We start from the raw sequence: 19215 nt of genomic DNA, 5'->3' as shown, positions 1-19215 counted from the left end.
TCCTATGATCTCTGTGTTTTCTTGTGCATCCAAACATTTTGTTGAAAATATTCCTACACTCTGAATTCATGTAGGATTGAAAATGCAAGGTGACTTCAATTTTTCCTATTGCTAAGTTTTCAAATGTTGCATTTCAAAGAGACCTTTAGAGTTTTTTTTATATAAAAGTTGAGGCGTTGTGCTTTGCAAAAATCATAGTTGGCATCTTTGGTTTCCAGCACTGTTTACAAATTTGTCATTCGGATATACCTTGGTAATGCAAAGACTTAAAACCTCATTATAGTATATGCCACATAGGACTAATCCAAAATAGATATAAATTAAAACAATAAACACCTCATGAAACAAGAGAAGAATAAATGTATACATTTTTATCTTAAGAAGCGGTGAAGAATCATTGGATTGTCTAGACATATGAGGTTCCACACACATGGATCACGAGCAACTTCGTGATAACTTTGTTTGAAAAAGTAACATCACAAAAGCAAATTACTCTTAAGAATTGTTTGACGTAATTTTTTTACTCAAAAATATGAATTTATAATATGTTATAACTACTAAAAGTAATTTTAAACGTCTAAGTTTTATCACATAGAGCTAGTAAATATTGCTACTGAAGTTAGGATAAAAGATGAGGGGGTGTTCATTGAGATAAAAAAACACATATGATCGGACCTCCTCTTTCTACGCCAATATAAACTGCGCACCTACACAATCATTAGTTGTGACTCAGCTCCAGTTTAATGCTACGTGAAGTAAACTTTAGCAGAAATACCAAATAGGGTCTCAATGGGTAATGATATGAAGTTGATGCTACAGCCTCCTAGGCTCCGTAGCTAAATACATCGCATAACAATCAAGGCTACACACCTATATTCAATGCAGGCAAATTACCAACTCCTCTACCACATTTAATACGGACAACACTCTTATATATATTGCACCATAAATATATGCACGATATAAATTATATACTACACCGTAAACATATGCATGCAGAGTGCCAAATATTGAAAGTGATCTTTAATTTGCTACCGTTCCATTTTCATAAAAGAACTAAAATTGTTATTTTCTGCTGAGGCTGTTGGTGAACCGTTCTATTTCAAACAAACCACTGAGCCCTCTGCCCTGCAAAAAAAAAAAAAAAAAAACACGAGTGTAACAACCCAGATGGCCAGATCACCGTTGTAACGCCACCCTCTTCCTTCCCTTCAGCGACGCCAAACAAAAGACCGAAACCAAAACGCCCGACTCGACGCGCTCCCCCCTCTTCCCCCGGCGCCCTCCTCTCCTCCGCCTTCCGGACGCAAACCCTAACCCTAGATGGGCGCCGTCACCTCGACGGTCGCGGCCCGCTTCGCCTTCTTCCCGCCGAGTCCGCCGTCTTACGGGGTGGAGCCGCCCCCTGCCGCGGCGGGTGCTGGTGAGGGGGCGGAGGAGGAGGAGAAGGAGGGGAAGGGCGGCGACAAGGCGGTGGAGCTCACGGGCGTCCCGCGGAGGAGCAACGTGGAGGCGCGGCGGCTGCGGACGAAGCGGGGCACGGAGGTGGTCGCGATGTACGTGCGGCAGGCCGGCGCGAGGCTCACGCTGCTCTACTCTCACGGCAACGCGGCAGACCTGGGCCAGATGTACGAGCTCTTCGTCGAGCTCGGCGCGCACCTCAACGTCAACCTCATGGGGTACGTACGCGCGCTTTCCCGGGGTTGGGTACTTGGGTCGGGTTGGATTGGATTGGGTCAGATTGAGATGCGATGCTTCTATCCTCGCGATGCTGTGCTGTTGGGACGCTGGATTCCAGTGCACTCTTGGATCTTCCTGATCGTGTCTCATTTAGATCAGAACTACAGTCTTATCTGAGGTTAGGAAGCGACTCGTACGCATTTGGAGGAAATGTGGGAACTTTCGGGCGGATCAGTAGGGTTGTTTGCTTTGTAGTTTCGATGATAGATGCAAACTTCCGTTAAGAGCTTCTGATTGGCTTGAGTCTTTCCTGATCTAAGTATGAAGTTGTGCTAATGCTGGAGTAGCGTTCATGCTGTTGGATTTAATAGGTCTAGTCCTAGTAGAAGTTTCCATTTTCCGTGCGGGCCATGTCAGATTTCGTAGAAGTTTTGATCCTTGAGCCTGTGTTTGCTAGTGGTTGGATACATTCTTACTTGGCTTGGAAATGCTGTGTTTGACACTGTTGGGTTATCTTATGGGTGGTTATCAACATTTTGATTTTCTGGAAAGCTGTTTCTGTTTATGATTGGAGTAAGCTGCTGTTCTTTGAACATGAAGGGTCTTTAGATTTTTTGTATCTAATTGTAATGGGATATTTCATGATTCACTTGATTCTATGCGAAGTTGCATGGAGCCTAATTTTGTTTGTTTGCTGTTATCCCTGGTCCAAATTTGGACAATTTTGTTCAAATATTTGTTAGATGTTACCATACTTCCTCTTATTATTGAAAACCATACTTCCTCTTTCCTGGTTTCTTAGAAGTTTAGACCTGTTCACCTATGAAGTGTGGTAGAAACAAAATCAGTTTTTTTCGTAACAATGCTTTGGGCCTTTGGCTGAATTATCACGTCATGTGCTCGCAGTTATATCAAATTAATGCATGCATGCATTTTTTTCGCGCTCTGCAGTCCTCATAAAAGTTTTCTAATACTGAGATTGCCGATTAAAATTATCATTTGAGGAATTAATATTGCAAATCTTAAGTCATGCATTCTCTAAAAATGTTTAAACAGATCAAGTAACCTCTTGACAGTTGGTACCCTCCATAAGTGGAAATTAGGAAACATGAATATTAGTATTTTTATTCTTTAAATAGAAATGGCAGATCTTTCAAGTTGGATCGTTCCAGCGCGTTACATTGCGCATATTTTGGTTAAAGATTCTGGCCTTTAGCCCATTTGTCGTGTTCTTCCCCTATGTTTAGTGAAACAACTCAGGGATTAAGGAACCTTTGCTTTTAAATTCTCATTCAACACTATTTTTTTGGGGTCCATGTTTTCATGGAGGAAATTAAGCAAGCTTGGTCCAATGTGTCTGTTGATTGATGGTCAGGTGGTTGATTGTGGATGTGAGAATCATTGGTTGATTAGTGATCTAGCAACTCTACCTAATTTAAAATTCTGTGGTTAGGAGGAATTGCCTAATTGGCTTGTCCTTTGCTCCTTTTATTTAAGTCAAGCTTTTTGTTGCTTTGTTATCTTGGTTACTAACGTAATCATTGTTTCTTTATCTTTTTGTTATTGCTCTGTCCTCTGAACCTACTTTCGTCCTCTATGTGGTCATTAATTTTGTCACATTTGGTATTGTGTGGTTACTTTATAACTAGGTGCTTGTGTTTGACTGAGTAATATAAGTTCAACATCACTGAGGACTCAGACCCATAGGGCTTTGTGGACAGCCTGGGTATAATCACAATATACTGCATGATTAATAGATACCATTCATAACTTAGGCATCAGCCCTCATTACTAGCGAGTATTTATAAAAGACCTTCTTAAAATGCAACTTAGCAAACTAAAATGTCTTTGCATAAACATATTTAGATATGCTATCTGCTGTGAGTTTCATCTTTTTCATCAAATGAAGAAAAAGATGAAGGTGAGTCGTGACTCCATGTCTAACAGTAACAGCAGAAAATGATTCAAAGAAGCATCGTACAGACTTACACACAAAGATTATGCGCTTTATGGAATTTCGTCATCAAAGAGCTAAATACAGTTATTTTATATGCATCAATAACCACGTTAAGAGGTCAAGTTTTCTAAGGAAACATGTTCATGTCCAAGTTAATCTTCCTAACTATCCTAACTATTTGTGGTTATATGATACAATAGGCGATGCAGGCCTTTTAAGTGATCCATATGTTGCCAATTTATGTGGTTAAGCGTCATAGCTGCACTTTACTCTTTCTTTGATATTAGCTCCTTGTGTTTTGGAGGTTTCATAATCCAAAAATGTAAGAGTATGTGCCAGATGAATCCATTTTCTAAGCTCCTTACATTTTGGAAACCATAGGATGAACATCTTTTTGCACCTTTTTGGTCTATTTTGATGAAATATTAATAGCTCATCTACTGTTCTTCTGCAGCTATGACTATTCTGGTTATGGGCAATCTTCTGGGAAGGTACAGACCTTTCTTTATTGTTTTAACTTTTTTTTAATCTCCTTAATGTGCATGATGCTAACCCATTATATTTTATCTAATACTGCAGCCTAGTGAGCAAAACACTTATGCTGATATAGAAGCTGTATACAGATGCCTCATAGAAACTTATGGAGCTTCTGAGGAAAATATCATTCTTTATGGTCAATCAGTGGGTAGTGGTCCTACTTTGGATTTAGCCTCCCGCTTAACTCGTTTGAGAGCAGTTGTTCTACATAGCCCAATTTTATCTGGCTTAAGAGTGATGTATCCTGTAAAACATACGTACTGGTTTGACATATACAAGGTAATTAATTTACATTTATTCTCAATCTTATTTAGCACTTAACTGCATCTAAATTTGTCTTGTATTTGCAGAACATCGACAAAATTCCATTAGTCAGGTGTCCCGTACTAGTGATACATGTGAGCATTCTTCATTCTTATAGCAAATCTTATAATATAGAGTTGGACTCCACCTACAAGACATTCATTGTCTTTGCTCTTTCTTGAGGTTTTCTTTAGCACACACATGCAATTTTGTGGCTGTTCTATTGCAGCTACATATGTGCATACTGGTATTTAAATGTTGCATCAGTGAATTCGTATATAAGCATTATGGCAATTAGGCTACTCAAGGGAGAAAATGCCAATGAAATGTCATTATGCCATTATTTGAAATGTTTGTGGTGGTTAATTTTGTGCCATTATACCTAGGGGGTGTTTGGATGAGGGGGATTGCTCCAGGAATTTTCAGGAAGGATTTGATCATCCGAACAGCCCTATTGTTTACATAGAAACCTACTTCTTTGATTTAGGTATTAGGTAATACGTTATAAGACCTTGTGTAGTCCTCTTTTGAAATAAATTTGCTAAAATTTTCTTCTGATGTACAACCTTTTCATTCTAGCCAAGATGTAGAAGAACTCATACTGAAGAACCGCAGTATCTTTTTGCACATCCCCTTGATTTTAATATAATAACTTCTCTCAGGGTACAGCTGATGAAGTTGTTGACTGTTCCCATGGGAGGGCATTGTGGGAACTTGCTAAAGTGAAGTATGAGCCGCTATGGATCAAAGGAGGAAACCACTGTAATTTGGAACTCTACCCAGAATATATTAAGCATCTGAAAAAGTTTGTTGGAGCCATAGAGAAATCGCCACCCCCACCCCCACCCCCAAATGATGAGTCTTCAAAGAGCTCAGGTCCGTCAGATTGTACTCCAACAGAACCTGAATGTACAAAGGAATCAGGGAAAAGCACAGATTGCAGGGAGAAAACAAGGCCAAGCATAGATCACAGACATAGTATAGATCGGCAGGATAAACCAAGGGGCAGTACAGATAGGAGGGACAAAAGCAGAAAGAGTGTAGACCATCCTGAGAAACCGCGGGCTAGTGTTGATCAATCCGATAGGCCAAGGAAAAGCATTGACCGGTATTGTTTACCTTTACAACGTTCCAAATGATTCCTTTCAATAGCATGTTGTATACATGTTAACTATTTCTATGGTGGCTTGTGAATTTCTGTTACAAGATCGCATGTTTTCCGTTTTCTTGACTACTGTGATCAAATGGTGTGTATAACAGGTTTGGAGGGATGATGAAGTCGGTCAGGCTGTGCAATATCGACTGTTTCAAAGTGACAACAACTTCTGGGAGCTGAGAAATACCAAAGAAGTTAGTGTTGGGACCCGTCTGTATGTATTCCCTTCGTGTAACTTATTCAATTGGGTGATTGGTTTGGCTCTAGGAGGTGTATTTCATACAATGGGGGCTTGTATTGTTTCCGTTGAATTGTTAATTTCTAAGATGAAATAATGTGTTGATAAGAGATGTATGTCTGCAAAGAAGTCAGCGATCTGTCTTTATGTTGTTATTCATGTGATATTACTTCGATGGAGGGTGTATTTATATTTGTGTTTGTTTTAGAACTTGGTGGCTGTAGTTTCGCCTCAAGCTCTGGTCAATAACCTTAAAAGAAGAAAAAGATACGGTTACTGGTTAGGGGCGAATGTTTTGCTATTTTGGTTCTCCCAGTGGCTGCACCGACACATACGCGATCAGATGGAACTAGATTTTGTAAAGCAGTATTTTATGCATGATGGTGAACAGCTTGGAATCCTGGGCCAGCGCTTTACGTAAACGCAAATCATTTTCGTTATGCCACCACCGTGCTTCGCTACAGAAGAACTCAAAGTGTCTAGGAGCCAAAGTGAATTTTGTTTGTCCGGTGGCTATTGAAATCTCGCGGAGTGATACTGACTTGCAGAGAGAGGAGCAACGCAACGCAACGTGTGCTCAGGGACAACGCAACGTTTCGATATCATCGTCGAGTAAAGCACTAAAGAGGGGCATCCTTTGTTGGAAACCGGCTACCTCTTCCTCCCTTTTTCCCTTTTGCTGGCCCTGTCAAGTGCGGGAGGAGAGCCCAAAAAAAGTTGAACGATCGATGGGTGCAAGACGAAGCCAACGCATGCTCCCTTGGAGTCTCGGCCGCGTGGGAGCATGGGACCGGCGCCCGATTCCAGCAGCCTGGTCGGCCTCCTCGTTGGTGCTGGCGGGCGGCAATGCACGTGCCTGTGCCACGCGCGCTGGGCCCGGGCGCTGCCTATCGACCGACACGACCTCATCTTTTTTTAAGGAAGCTTTTTTTTTTTTAACGTAAATGGTAGGAGCTTTACTTCTAATTAAGGAGAGAAAAAAGTAAGTTTTGTACAATAGGTAACTGAAATCATAGAACATCCTATCTCAGACAATACAGATTATATTGGAACACCTAGGTAATCTAATATCGCCCAGAGAAAGTTTTACATATAACAGTTTATCTCTAGTCTCAATATAATTATAATGTACATAATCGCTATCTAATAAATATCAAATTATTATAAAACTCACATAAAATAAAAATCTAAATAAATAGAATTATATCTTCTCTGTATAACAGACACGACCTCATCTTTTTTTAAAGAAAGTTTACATATAACAGTTTATCTATAGTCTCTATGTAACTATAATACACATAACCGCTATCTAATAAATATCAACTCGTTATAGATACCTACACAAAATAAAAATGTAAATAGATAGAATTACATTTTCTCAACTAAGATTATTTTATTTAATCTTAGATACATAATTTAGATTGTCATTCAAACTAAATAGGAACCTAACCTCATCCTAGACCGTACGGTTCGACGGTGGCGAAGGACGTTTCGAAATGCATCCACCAGCTTCCCCTGCGTCGGCGAAGGGCAGTAATACCCCACGACACAGGTCCCTGTTTCCGTTTCGCTCTACGTTTGGAACGTGAGACACAGACCCTTGCATTGTGACGTGGCGGCGAAGCAGTGTGTACTCCAGACATGCGCTGCATCCTCTCAACCCTAGCCGCTCAGAAATAACTCTGCACATGGAACTTTCGCAAAAAAAAAAAAACTGCATATGGAAGAAGACCGGTACACTTCTAAACATAAATAAATTTTATAAGACATTTAAAGATCTTTATAAGATTCTAATCTAATCACATATTTTCTAATTTAAGGATAAAGAGTAGAGAAAAGGAGGGTATACGAAAGTAAATTTTATAGAATCTTATCTAGAAAGATCCTCATAACGCATCATACATATCATCCATTCCATAATCTAATAGCTAGATTGAAGAGGAGAGAGAAGGAGTGAACACGTGTTATCACATGAGAGAGAATTTTTTTAGGATCAGATCTTATAAAATTTACTTAAAAAACATATATTATTATAGAAAAAAATCTTTTATAAGATCTTAATCCTATAAAATTTACTTACCTTCCGTCCCTTCCAAAAGACCGAGTTGACTGTCTGGCAGAGCCGATCGGAGTGCAGACACAAAAACTCGTGGCGGTTCTCCGGGGTTCAGACCAGGACCAGATGCCAAGGCCCTAGCTGCTGCTGCTGCTCCACGACCTCTCCTCGTAACCAGGAACAAGCAACAAGTCCAGGCGTCGAAGCTCCCGCAGCGTGCTCATGCTTTTGGAATCATCTCGCCATGATTAGCAAGCCGACCGATTTTGTTTCAGAATCTCACGGCCACGCAGCCAGGTCGATCGAGGTTTCGAGTTTCAGGGGCACCGAGAACCATCGGGACCAAACATGCATGGTGGTGCTCTGGCTCTGCACTCAGACGGCCTCGTCTTGGCTTCTGAAAAACATCTCTCGTTCTTGGCCCACGGCATCAAAATCTCCAACCCCCCAAGCAATGGCAGGCCCTCGGAGTGCTTATACAACTCGCAGCCTAGACATCGTCGATCGGAAGACGCAGCTTGACAAATGACAAGACCAATGACCAACTGGTTGATTATATTAGTCTCAGAACCCCATGCACGATTATCGTAAGGGTAGAAAAGTACAGGTGCAGCACACCATGGAGTTCAAAGCTTTGACCAATGGTGGTGTGCGTGCCCTGAACCCCTTTAAAGTCACCTCTGCCCTTCCATTCCTGCTCTCTCCTTTCTTTTACATACCAGTCATATATTCAGAGAACCGGAGGTAGGTAGCGGAAGTGATGCAGCAGTTGAACTGCGTAAGCTTGCTGCTCTGCCTCAGCGTCCTGCTGGCCGCACTCAGCCCCTTCGTCGCCGCCGCACGCAGAGGTACACGGAACTGTCGCAACCACGCTCGTTTCATAGCTTAGACGACGGCGCTGTTGATTCGCTCGTTTTGAAGCTCTGTTGCTTCTTGGTGCATAAAGTCCGACGCATTAACTTGTCTCTCTCCTTGCAGAGCTGCTCATGGCGGCCAGCCGCGACGAAGGGCCTGAACATGCAGGAACCGCGGATGGCCTAGTGCATGTTTGTTTGGACTTTTGTTCTAATTTCTCTAAGAACTGTGTTTTAGTTTTTTTAAAAGTTGTTTTTGAATTTTAGATGTTAAATTTTACAATAATTTTTAACTTCTCAGTACACTACTTCTCAAAAAAGCTACTCTCTATTAGCTTCTTAGCTTCTAATTTATTTCTTTAGAAGCAGTATTCTGACTTCTCTAAAAATCATTTTCAGTAAATCCGTTTGTTTGTGCTTCTCGCTTCTGACAAAAACAGAAGCCAGAAGCAGCCTAGAAGCTGTGAAGGGCGGCGAGGAGGTGATCCGAAGGGAGGAAGTATGAGGGGATGAACTGCCGCCATTTCAGAACTAGGAAGAAGCCTTCCCAGGTTCATTTCAGTGGCCGCATACCCTTCACCGCCGATTACCATACAATCCACAGGCACCCGCCAAAGCACAACTAGAACTAGCTTGGCGATAACTAGTTCCCTCGACTCTGAATATTTCTAAATAGTATATCTTTTTTTTTAGTTTTTTTGTAGCTTTAGGTTTGTCTCTTAGTAGTGATAATATATACTACGTGTGCAAGCTGTGTGTTACTTTTTTGAGATTTAGGTCTTTAGTAATGATGCATACTACGTATATATGCAAGCTGTGTGTTGTGCCATTTTGTCTTGATGTAATCTGTGTGGTAATGCTCGCCTGAGAGAAAGCATTGCTGATCGATGTTCTCTTCGGCTTGTGTCTTTTGGACGTGTACTGACCACTGGGTGCTGAACATGAGCGTGAACACAGATTGTTACCCAACATAATAGGCCTAACATACCTTTCTTCTGCCTCTCATGATCGTTATGGCAGACCTACATATATTTGCAATAGTTAGTACATTTTTTCGCCGGATATGCACCTTTGAACCGATAAGCCCTTAATGAAATCGAATATAGTCTCTAGACGCGTAACCGAATAACCGGGATACCACACTTATTGGACTAGCCACCCGTTGGCAGCGACAAGGGTGTATGATGTGAAAAGTTCTATGTTGCCGTCCATCTTCAATCTTCTTGAGATGGACCGGTAACTAATTTAACACGGATAAGCCCAGACATATCTCCTAGTGACAAGGATTTGATAATGATTAAAGATTTACTAGAAATATGTATGATATATTCTCAAGATGGATATCTACCGTACACGTGTACTTAATCCAACATGGTAGCTTTTATAACCACGATGAGATAAATAAAACATGTACTAATATTTGAAAAGGAAAAAGACCTAAGTTAAGAATGAGAAAGGCAGATTACCTCTGAGGCTTGATATTGAGTTTGAAGGAGGCTTTACATTACCATGAGAGAAGGAATTCCTAAACCAGATCCCTTGTAGGGTCTTGGAGCTCCATGTACACCCATGCTGGATGTACTTGAGACTTCAATGGACTAATGTAACGCTGGATAAAATCCAACGCCATGTACCAAATCATTAGACAGCAAGCCTTAAGGCCCTTTATGCGGTCTACGAGTACCTGGAGTTGCTGGCTCACCTCGAGAGGCTTTTTCTAGCAAGAACTTCGCTTTGCCCGGATGTCTCTATACTCGAGGTTGCCTGGAGTAGGGCACTCACAGTAGTACCACTTAGTATGCCATCCTGACCATGATGGCTTTGTATTGATGTCGATGTATTCACCAGCAAAACCTTCGCAAAGATGGAAGCTGGCAGATCCCGCCACTCCTCTAGCTGAAAATTGTTTTTATCTAGTAGAAGTAGTGAAAGAGGAGCACGAGCAGCCTCACCCCATGAAAGCTTCACAGAGGTAAGCAAAAATGCACGGTATGGTGATGGAGTTAGGGTTGAGATTCACAAGCTTGATGCCATAGAAAGAGATGATTTCTTTGAAGACATCCAAAGCAGGAGACGAAAGCCATAGTGAAAGAAAGCCTCAAATACCATGATCTCTCTGGTATTCAGACTCAAAAGCTCCTTCCCCTCTGCTTATAACCAAGAGATCAAACTCTTGGGGGCGATTATTTCCTCCTTCTCTAGCTTCTAGACACGAGTGTCCGACATCTCCGAAGACACCTATGAGGAACCGTCCAAATAATATTCTAATTAATCACCAGGAGGATCATTATTTATAACCACAACCTCGATAATTAACCAGAATATCATCCCGGTAGTCCCGTCACGTGTTTTGTGCTTTAGATCGGAACACATATCTTCCAACATTTAGCATCACAATATAGCTTAAGAAAGAGGAAGTAATTAACATTTATATTACAAGTCTTTAATATGCAACTATTTTCAACAATTTATAATAAAAGGCAACAACATCTACGCAGCAGAAACATAAACCTATACAAAAAAAGAGAGTGGAGTCACATGCCTTTAGTCTTTTAGGCTCCAACCCAAAAGCACGACCTCTGAGAGTAGGATGCACTACTCTTGCCCGCCACCCTGATCGGCAGTCACGAATTAGCCAAACATCGGCCCTTCCTCACTAGCGGCACCTAAAAACGCAGGCATGAGTATGAAGGTACTCGCAAGCCTTAAACCATATAGGGCACATATACATAGCTCGACTCCAAAAATTATGCATTGAGCCATTAGCAAGGAAAAGCCACATGATTAAGTTAAACATAAGCGGTAATCAATCTGGACACATATGTGTGAGCAACTAACTTAACCAACAACAACATAACTCTACCCTGCCATAACCAACTGAACATAAATAATTGGAACCATAAGAACATAGACCACATATCCAACTATCAACCACAAGCGAAAACTCTACGACAGATGCATATGGATAGAAGCATACTCACGACCAAGAGCGTGATATTTCAAAATGTTTTTACACCCTGCAAGGGGACACTCCTGGATCCACACGACTTGAGGACCATACGGCTTGCATGACCACACAGATCCATACAAGAGGTACTCATGTCAACCTTTCCCAATAAGCCCCAACCATTTGAATCATGCATCGCTCGACACGGAAGTAATATAACTACTCCTGGAGCAAACTAGCACCTCTTACAAGCCCGTCCGCTCACACCGTCGACGTTCATGCTCAAATGATCACAGCTACAGAGGTATTCGGCTCACCTTACCATTAAATCGGCATGTGGTGAGTAAGGTAAGTGCTAAAGCCGACTACACCGACGATCGGTGCTTAAACGACGCAATCGGTCTACAGTGTCCGGTTTCCTCTTCCGACCTATCCAAGGGAACTACACATCCGGGCAGGATAAACACCTCCTAGCACCGCCCACGTCTTGTCTCATACTCACCACTCATACAGCCATCATCAACCCATATCCAACATTATGATCATTACGAAAGTAAATAACGCCTATGCTCGCGAACAATGAAACAATTCACCGCTTGACTTCTACCGATGACCTATGCATTGCTAAGCATTTTGATTTAACTTGTAATCTAGACACCAACAACATACTCAAGGCGACAAGGAAAGGATGAACAACAATTCAAGGTAGAAGTAATGCATTCAACATAGGATCTACCCACTTGTACCTGATCTTGACTAGACACATGCAAATATATATAAGCATAGTTTATCAATTTCAGACTTCATTCAATTGAACAAAGGTGCAATATGCTTAGTTGCTTGCCTTGCTGCTCAGGTGGCTGCTTATAATTACCCACGCAACACTCGCAGAAATTCAGGAGGTGGGCGTCGTCTTCAACTTCAACCGCGTCACGCTCCGGCTCCTTATTCACTAAACAAGAACGCGTGCAATGATGAGCATGAATGAATACAACAAGGTATGCCATAATGCTTAACAACATGCTAGAAGTACAAGACATGCGGATCAATGCAATACTAAACAATCTAAATGAAATCTGAAAAATAACAGTCACCTGGAGTATTCGGATCTGGACCCTCCGGGTGAACCTCCGGAAGAGGCGCTCGGTTACTGCCTTTTTATTTGATGGGCCTGGAGTATCCGGGTTTCGGAGCCTCCGGGCCATCCTCTAGTGAAGGTACTCGGTTAGCCACTTTTCTAACTTAACCTGGAACCTCCGGGCTGGTCCGGACTATCCGGGCGTTGTCGAACACTCCGGGTGAGGCACCGGGAGAGGCTCACAGTTAATCGTTAACACAATTACCCAGAGTCTCCGGGTTTATTGGATTATCCGGGTGAGGCAGACTTAGGTTTTTCCACAAATTTTTCCTCGATCGATTCGACTCACTTTACAAATCTGTGCTACATAAATATGTATATGTCCTATCCAAAGGATTCTGAACCCATCTTGCACCCTAAACTCTAACAAATTTTGAACACAATTCGATGGACGATTTCTGCTAAACCCGGAGTATCCGGGTGAGGTCGGAGTATCCGGGTCAGCCTAGAAAAGCTGTTCTCGAGTGGATTTTTGGTCGATTCGAGTTGCGATCTTCTTCAAACCTAAAGGGAACATGTTAGGGACAGTCCAAGGGTCCTAGAACTCACTCATCAACTAGCAACACGACTCTATAGCTCAAATTTTTCCAAAACTCTATTTTTGCTCCAAAAAGCTTAAGAACTTCAAAAACTACTCGATTCTTCCATGAAAATGAAAATGAATTGGATAGATGAGTAGCTCATGAGTTAAGGATCGTAATGGTACCACATGCATACCTTGATCTTGCTCCTAGAGAGAGAAATCCGAGGAGAAAGAGAGAGCTTGAGTGGGAGAGTGAGAGGGGGCTGCTGCAGCAGTAGCTGTGCTGCTGGGTGGGGGGCGTGGGGAGTGAGGGAGGAGAGAGAGAGGGCAGGTGGGGCTGCCCATTTGAGTGGTTGGGGTGGTTGGCCCACATGTGGGCCCCATTTGTTAGAGAAATGAGATATTTTCAATACGATTTCTATTCTTTTCTCTCCCAAATTTCTTTCTCTTATCCAAATAATTTTAAATGAATTGCTTTATAGTTACAAAACAAAATCATGCAAAATTAAACAAAATGCTTAAGAAACATATTTATGCTTAATTATGCAATTACGGATTTTGAGACGTGACAACACCCACATGTTACTAGAAGTTTCCATTGAAAACTTGGGGGTAGAGGTTGAAGGAAGGGGAAAAGTTTTCATCCAAAAGTGGATGATTTGACAATACGAGAGCAGTGATGAAGATAGCACCGAGATCATTTCCTATTTATAAGGGAGAGTGTAGCAAAAATGGCCATATTAGGCCATGACTATAATTTTGGTGATTAATGACAATCTAGTCAATAGGACTAATATGTTTATCAAGAATATATGTTAGTAAGTCTCATGTATACAATACATGAAGAAGTCACTGAAGCCATTACAAAATTTATTTGAATTGGAGAAGTCCCATGAAAAGTAACTACACCATATAGTCCGGTGATGCCACAAGTGAACACACTAGAGCATTTTTTAGAAGGATGAAAAACTGAGCTGAAATGAAATTGTACTCACCGGAAGGTTCGATGATCAAAATCAGTGTACAACAGAGCATTTAATAGAAGCTCTGCAACTATCGAAGACTGAAGATCAATACACCGGAAGGTCCGATGATGAAAAGATAATGCACACCGGAGTGTTTTCCAGAACTCAAAGAAGATGAAGCTATACACATCGAAAGATCCAGTGATCAAAAGATCAATACACCCGACAGTTGAACAGTGAAAGAGTTAGCTCGATCAGTCTCAAATAAACACATCGGATAGTCCGGTGATGGAGATAAAGTATATACCAGATAATCCAGTGTTCAGAAGTGGTTCTGAGTGGGTTCTAACGGCTATTTTATGAGGTTGTACACGTCGGATGGTCCGATGCTTGTACCACTGTCTACACCGGATGATCCAGTGTTCACAGTAAAATTGAGCCATTGAAGCAATGGCTAATTAGTGAGTTTGAGGCTATAAACACTCACCCACTCGGCCATTTGAAGGTGCTGGAGTCTAGAGAATCTCATATACACTTGAGAAGACATCAAATTCACCAAAGTGCTTAAAATGTTCATCCAAGTCAATTAAGCACATCATTAGAGAGTGATTAGTGCTTATAGGCTTAAAGAAAAGTGTTGCTAGGTGCTGCAACCAAGAGAGTGGATCAAGGAGTTATCCAACCGTGTACCTCAAAGTACACCGATGCCTTGAAGTCTTTGTGACTCGCCGGTAACTTGTTGACCCTCCGACTTAGTGTAAAGCGGCATCAAGACGATTGTGTGGGGATGCGGAGGCTCTTGTCTTTGTGAATAAAGCTCCGAAGTAAAAATGACGTACAAGTGATCAGAAGAGGGGTTAGTGGTGATCCCTCGCCTTGGTATATTGGTGGCTCATCATGCTTGAATCCTTGTCTTAGTGACTTGGTATCTCAAGAGTCGTGACCGGAAGAGTCATGGCGACTGGATGCATATTTTTTATGGAGCTCCAACGTAGACTAGAGGTGGCTTGTGTGCCACCAATACCATAAGATAAAAAATTCCTTGTGCTGAGTTTGTCTCTCTACCTTATTTACATTTTCGTATTTATATACTTGTAATTTATCTTGCTAGAATAGGTTATAATCCTCTTGAGCGATATAGTAGACACACTAAATAAACCTAGAGCATATTTAGATAGATTTATTTTGTGAAGTTTTTGGAGCCATTAGTTTCTGAGTGTCCTAATTCACTCCCCTCTTAGGACGTCACCGTTCCTCACAGAGAGAGGTTTGACAATTGTTCTGTAATGGATGCAAGTATTACCGCTTCAACTAATGGTGTCCTCGACGTTTCAAATTTCAAAGCACTTTTTTCCAAACATCATGATTGTTTCAACTCTCTCAAAAGTTATGCGCATTTAACACATTATTCCCTGTGGATGCAGAAAAAGAAAAAGTGACCCTTGGGCTTCTATGGTTGGAAGTCATTCCTGACTATGTAGACCTCTACGAGTAGAACTATATTTGGTTGGAGCAGGTTTTTCGACCATAAAACGTTTCATTCAGTTGGAGTTGATTCCCAACTATGATGAATATTGTTTGGTCAATGACTATTCCCAATTTGATGAGTTCTAGTGCAGTCGGATTTTTGACTATGAGTAATCTAGTTGCCCTCTTCTGAGTAGAGTTGGGGGGTTAACTGATGAGGATTTAGTAATTAATAATTAATGATTTGCTATAAATATGGTATATCCTTAAGACGAATATTCACCGTACACGTGTCCTTAATATAATACAGTAGCTTTCATAGACAAGATAAGGTAAATAAGACGTGTGCTAATATTCCAGATAGTTTATCGTGTTCTATACGGAACCATCCCCATGTTAAGAAGGAATTTTCTAGATATTCGGAAATAATACAATTTGAGAAGGTTACACTTAAAAACTCTAGTACGGTACGTCCTCCGACAAGATTATATAAGGAGAGGGAGGGGGTAAAAAAGGAGAAGTCTGACAAACAAGAAGAAGTAAGCCTAGTTGGATAGAAACAAAAATAATTTATTGAGATCCACAACAAATTCGAGCCACGATTAAATAAATCCAACAATAGCTTTAGGATTTAGAATATAAGAGAACTCACCGAGATTCTTAGAATTAGATCTGGACACACCCTATTATAATTATCTTTTTTTTTTTTGAGATTGATCAAGGCAAAACATACAAATGACTATTATCTTAAACGAGTTCTGAACCTATATAAAATCTTGTGTCCTTCTTTTTAATATGCACGGTTGATAATCAGATATCCATATTTTAAATATGTATTTGCATAATCGACTATGACTAATTCAATTGCTCTCTTATGAGCAGAGTTAAGGGCCAACTAACGAGAATTTGATAATTAACAATTAATGGTTTCCTACAAATACAATACATCCTCAAGACATATATCAATTGTACGCGTGTCCTTAATCCGATACGTGTTTTAAGAGATACTTAAACCTATATAAAATCTCATATTCACTTCGATACATACAGTTAATGATCAGATATATCTACTTTAAATCCGTATTTACATAATCGATTTTATCCATTATCCACAGCTGGTAACGCTCAAATCCTATCCTTGTCGATCAAAAAATGAACATGTGGTATTGCTACGAATTTGGACGGTTTGAAAAGTGACAAGTAGTAGGGGTATCCTTCGATGCTGTGCTCGTGGCTGTGGAACCTATGTTTTTCCTCCACCTGTTGTCTCTTACCTTGAAAGGCCGGCGCAGCATCTACCGGTGGAATCGGCAACAACTAACGTTTTCGCAAACTTCCCCTTGCTCTTTCCTTATATTGTGTTGTAGGCCACTTGGTCCAGTGGAAATGTGGAATCAGCAACAACGTAGCCCTTGTTAGAAAAATGGCAAAAAGTCAGGTGTTTGGCTGAAGAATGCCACACTCGTCAGTGGTGCCCCCACTCAATAAGCAGCAGCTTATCACCACACCACCTCAGGCTCAGGATTGGCCGGCACCACCGCGTGACAATTCCCCACCACCATGGCCGCCACCACGCTCCTCCTCCGCACCCACCACCACCCCTGCAAGCCGCCTCTGCCGCCGCCGCCACGAGCGCCCGTCCTCTGCCGCGCCACGACGGCGGCGGGGGCGGCCGCGGCGCTGCGCTCGCTGGCCCCGCCGACGCGGCCGGAGCTGTTGTCCCTGGACCTGCCGCGCTACGACCCGGCGCGGTCCCGCCCCGTGGACCTCGCCGTGGTTGGCGGCGGCCCCGCGGGTCTCGCCGTGGCGCAGCGCGTGGCGGAGGCGGGGCTGTCTGTCTGCGCCATCGACCCGTCCCCCGCGCTCGTGTGGCCCAACAACTACGGCGTGTGGGTGGACGAGTTCGAGGCCATGGGCCTCTCCCACTGCCTCGACGCCGTCTGGCCGTCAGCCTCCGTCTTCATCGACGACCGCCGCGCCAAGTCGCTCGACCGCCCCTACGCCCGCGTCGCGCGCCGCAAGCTCAAGTCCGCCATGATGGAGCGCTGCGTCGCCAACGGCGTCGTCTTCCACCAGGCCAAGGTCGCCAAGGCCGTCCACTACGAGGCCTCCTCCCTCCTCATCTGCGACGACGGCGTCGCCGTCCCGGCCACCGTCGTCCTCGACGCCACGGGCTTCTCCCGCTGCCTCGTGCAGTACGACAAGCCATACAACCCGGGGTACCAGGTCGCATACGGCATCCTCGCCGAGGTCGACGGGCACCCGTTCGACATCGACAAGATGCTCTTCATGGACTGGCGCGACTCGCACCTGCCGGAGGGATCGGAGATCAAGGAGCGCAACCGCCGCATTCCCACGTTCCTCTACGCCATGCCCTTCTCGCCCACCAGGATCTTCCTCGAGGAGACGTCGCTGGTCGCGCGCCCGGGGCTCGCCATGGACGACATCCAGGAGCGCATGGCCGCGCGGCTCAGGCACCTGGGTATACGCGTCCGGAGCGTCGAGGAGGACGAGCGATGCGTGATACCCATGGGCGGGCCGCTGCCCGTGCTGCCGCAGAGGGTGGTCGGCATCGGTGGCACGGCCGGGATGGTGCACCCATCCACGGGGTACATGGTGGCGCGCACGCTGGCCACCGCACCTATCGTGGCAGAGTCCATCGTGCGGTTTCTTGACTCCGGCAATGACATGGCTGGGGACGCGCTTGCCGCCGAGGTGTGGAAGGAGCTGTGGCCGGCCAACAGGCGGCGGCAGAGGGAATTCTTCTGCTTCGGCATGGACATCCTGCTCAAGCTGGACCTCGAAGGAACACGGCGGTTCTTCGACGCCTTCTTCGACCTCGAGCCGCACTATTGGCACGGCTTTCTGTCGTCCAGGTTGTTCCTACCGGAGCTCTTGATGTTCGGGCTCTCGCTGTTCGGCAATGCCTCGAACACGTCGAGGCTGGAGATCATGGCCAAGGGCACCGTGCCTCTTGCCAAGATGATTGGCAACTTGATACAGGACACAGATAGGTGAGGGCCTAGGAGGGTGGTATGTACCTGCATTTCTCACCTCAAGATCTCCATTGGATCTCTGATTTTCGCATTGCTGCTGCTCAGTGTATTTATGATTTGCAAAGGATTTACAGAACGCCATTAGCAACAGCAATTTAGAACCATCTGGCAGTATAACAATTGCTTCTGCAACACTATTTTAGCTTGGTGATTAGTCTCACTGAGAGCTGTATAGTTGCATATTCAGGGATGTTATTACGCTCTATGTATCAGATGTCATGGTCTCTAAACACCGACCAAATTTTCCACAAAACATGAAACTGAATGTTGTGTATTATGATACCCTGTGATTCATGTTTCGGGAACATAGCGAAAAACAGGAGGTAGGAATTGAAGTG

The 19215-nt window shown here is 43.2% G+C and overlaps 3 protein-coding genes across 3 annotated transcripts; all 3 read left to right on the top strand.

Moving 5' to 3' along the window:
- The first annotated feature begins 1197 nt into the window (after positions 1–1197).
- LOC133918539 (uncharacterized) lies at positions 1198–5981 on the top strand. The gene is made up of 6 exons (XM_062362451.1): positions 1198–1679; positions 4092–4128; positions 4217–4453; positions 4525–4572; positions 5140–5585; positions 5738–5981. Exons 1-6 carry the CDS (start codon positions 1324–1326, stop codon positions 5811–5813), a joined length of 1200 nt encoding a protein of 399 aa, XP_062218435.1. The 5' UTR covers positions 1198–1323; the 3' UTR covers positions 5814–5981.
- A 2706-nt stretch (positions 5982–8687) lies between these two features.
- Positions 8688–9407, top strand: LOC133917414 (uncharacterized). The gene is made up of 3 exons (XM_062361313.1): positions 8688–8775; positions 9222–9280; positions 9333–9407. Exons 1-3 carry the CDS (start codon positions 8688–8690, stop codon positions 9405–9407), a joined length of 222 nt encoding a protein of 73 aa, XP_062217297.1.
- Positions 9408–17282: 7875 nt separating this feature from the next.
- LOC133918538 (lycopene beta cyclase, chloroplastic-like) lies at positions 17283–19154 on the top strand. Its single transcript, XM_062362450.1, has one exon. The coding sequence runs from the start codon at positions 17382–17384 to the stop codon at positions 18837–18839; it is 1458 nt and encodes a 485-aa protein (XP_062218434.1). The 5' UTR covers positions 17283–17381; the 3' UTR covers positions 18840–19154.
- Positions 19155–19215: the final 61 nt, after the last annotated feature.

The sequence above is a fragment of the Phragmites australis genome, chromosome 5, assembly GCF_958298935.1.
Source record: "Phragmites australis chromosome 5, lpPhrAust1.1, whole genome shotgun sequence".
Taxonomy (NCBI): Eukaryota; Viridiplantae; Streptophyta; class Magnoliopsida; order Poales; family Poaceae; genus Phragmites; species Phragmites australis.
This window is presented reverse-complemented; position numbering and strand designations above follow the sequence as displayed.

What these genes read in the sequence shown, in the direction of transcription:
- LOC133918539 (XM_062362451.1), top strand. Translation starts at nt 1,324, where the DNA reads ATGGGCGCCGTCACCTCGACGGTCGCGGCCCGCTTCGCCTTCTTCCCG. An exon ending in CTCAACGTCAACCTCATGGG is followed by an intron (nt 1,680 to 4,091) that starts GTACGTACGCGC and finishes GTTCTTCTGCAG; the next exon opens with CTATGACTATTCTGGTTATG. An exon ending in ATGGGCAATCTTCTGGGAAG is followed by an intron (nt 4,129 to 4,216) that starts GTACAGACCTTT and finishes CTAATACTGCAG; the next exon opens with CCTAGTGAGCAAAACACTTA.
- LOC133917414 (XM_062361313.1), top strand. Translation starts at nt 8,688, where the DNA reads ATGCAGCAGTTGAACTGCGTAAGCTTGCTGCTCTGCCTCAGCGTCCTG. An exon ending in CGTCGCCGCCGCACGCAGAG is followed by an intron (nt 8,776 to 9,221) that starts GTACACGGAACT and finishes TGACAAAAACAG; the next exon opens with AAGCCAGAAGCAGCCTAGAA. An exon ending in AGGTGATCCGAAGGGAGGAA is followed by an intron (nt 9,281 to 9,332) that starts GTATGAGGGGAT and finishes AAGCCTTCCCAG; the next exon opens with GTTCATTTCAGTGGCCGCAT.
- LOC133918538 (XM_062362450.1), top strand. Translation starts at nt 17,382, where the DNA reads ATGGCCGCCACCACGCTCCTCCTCCGCACCCACCACCACCCCTGCAAG.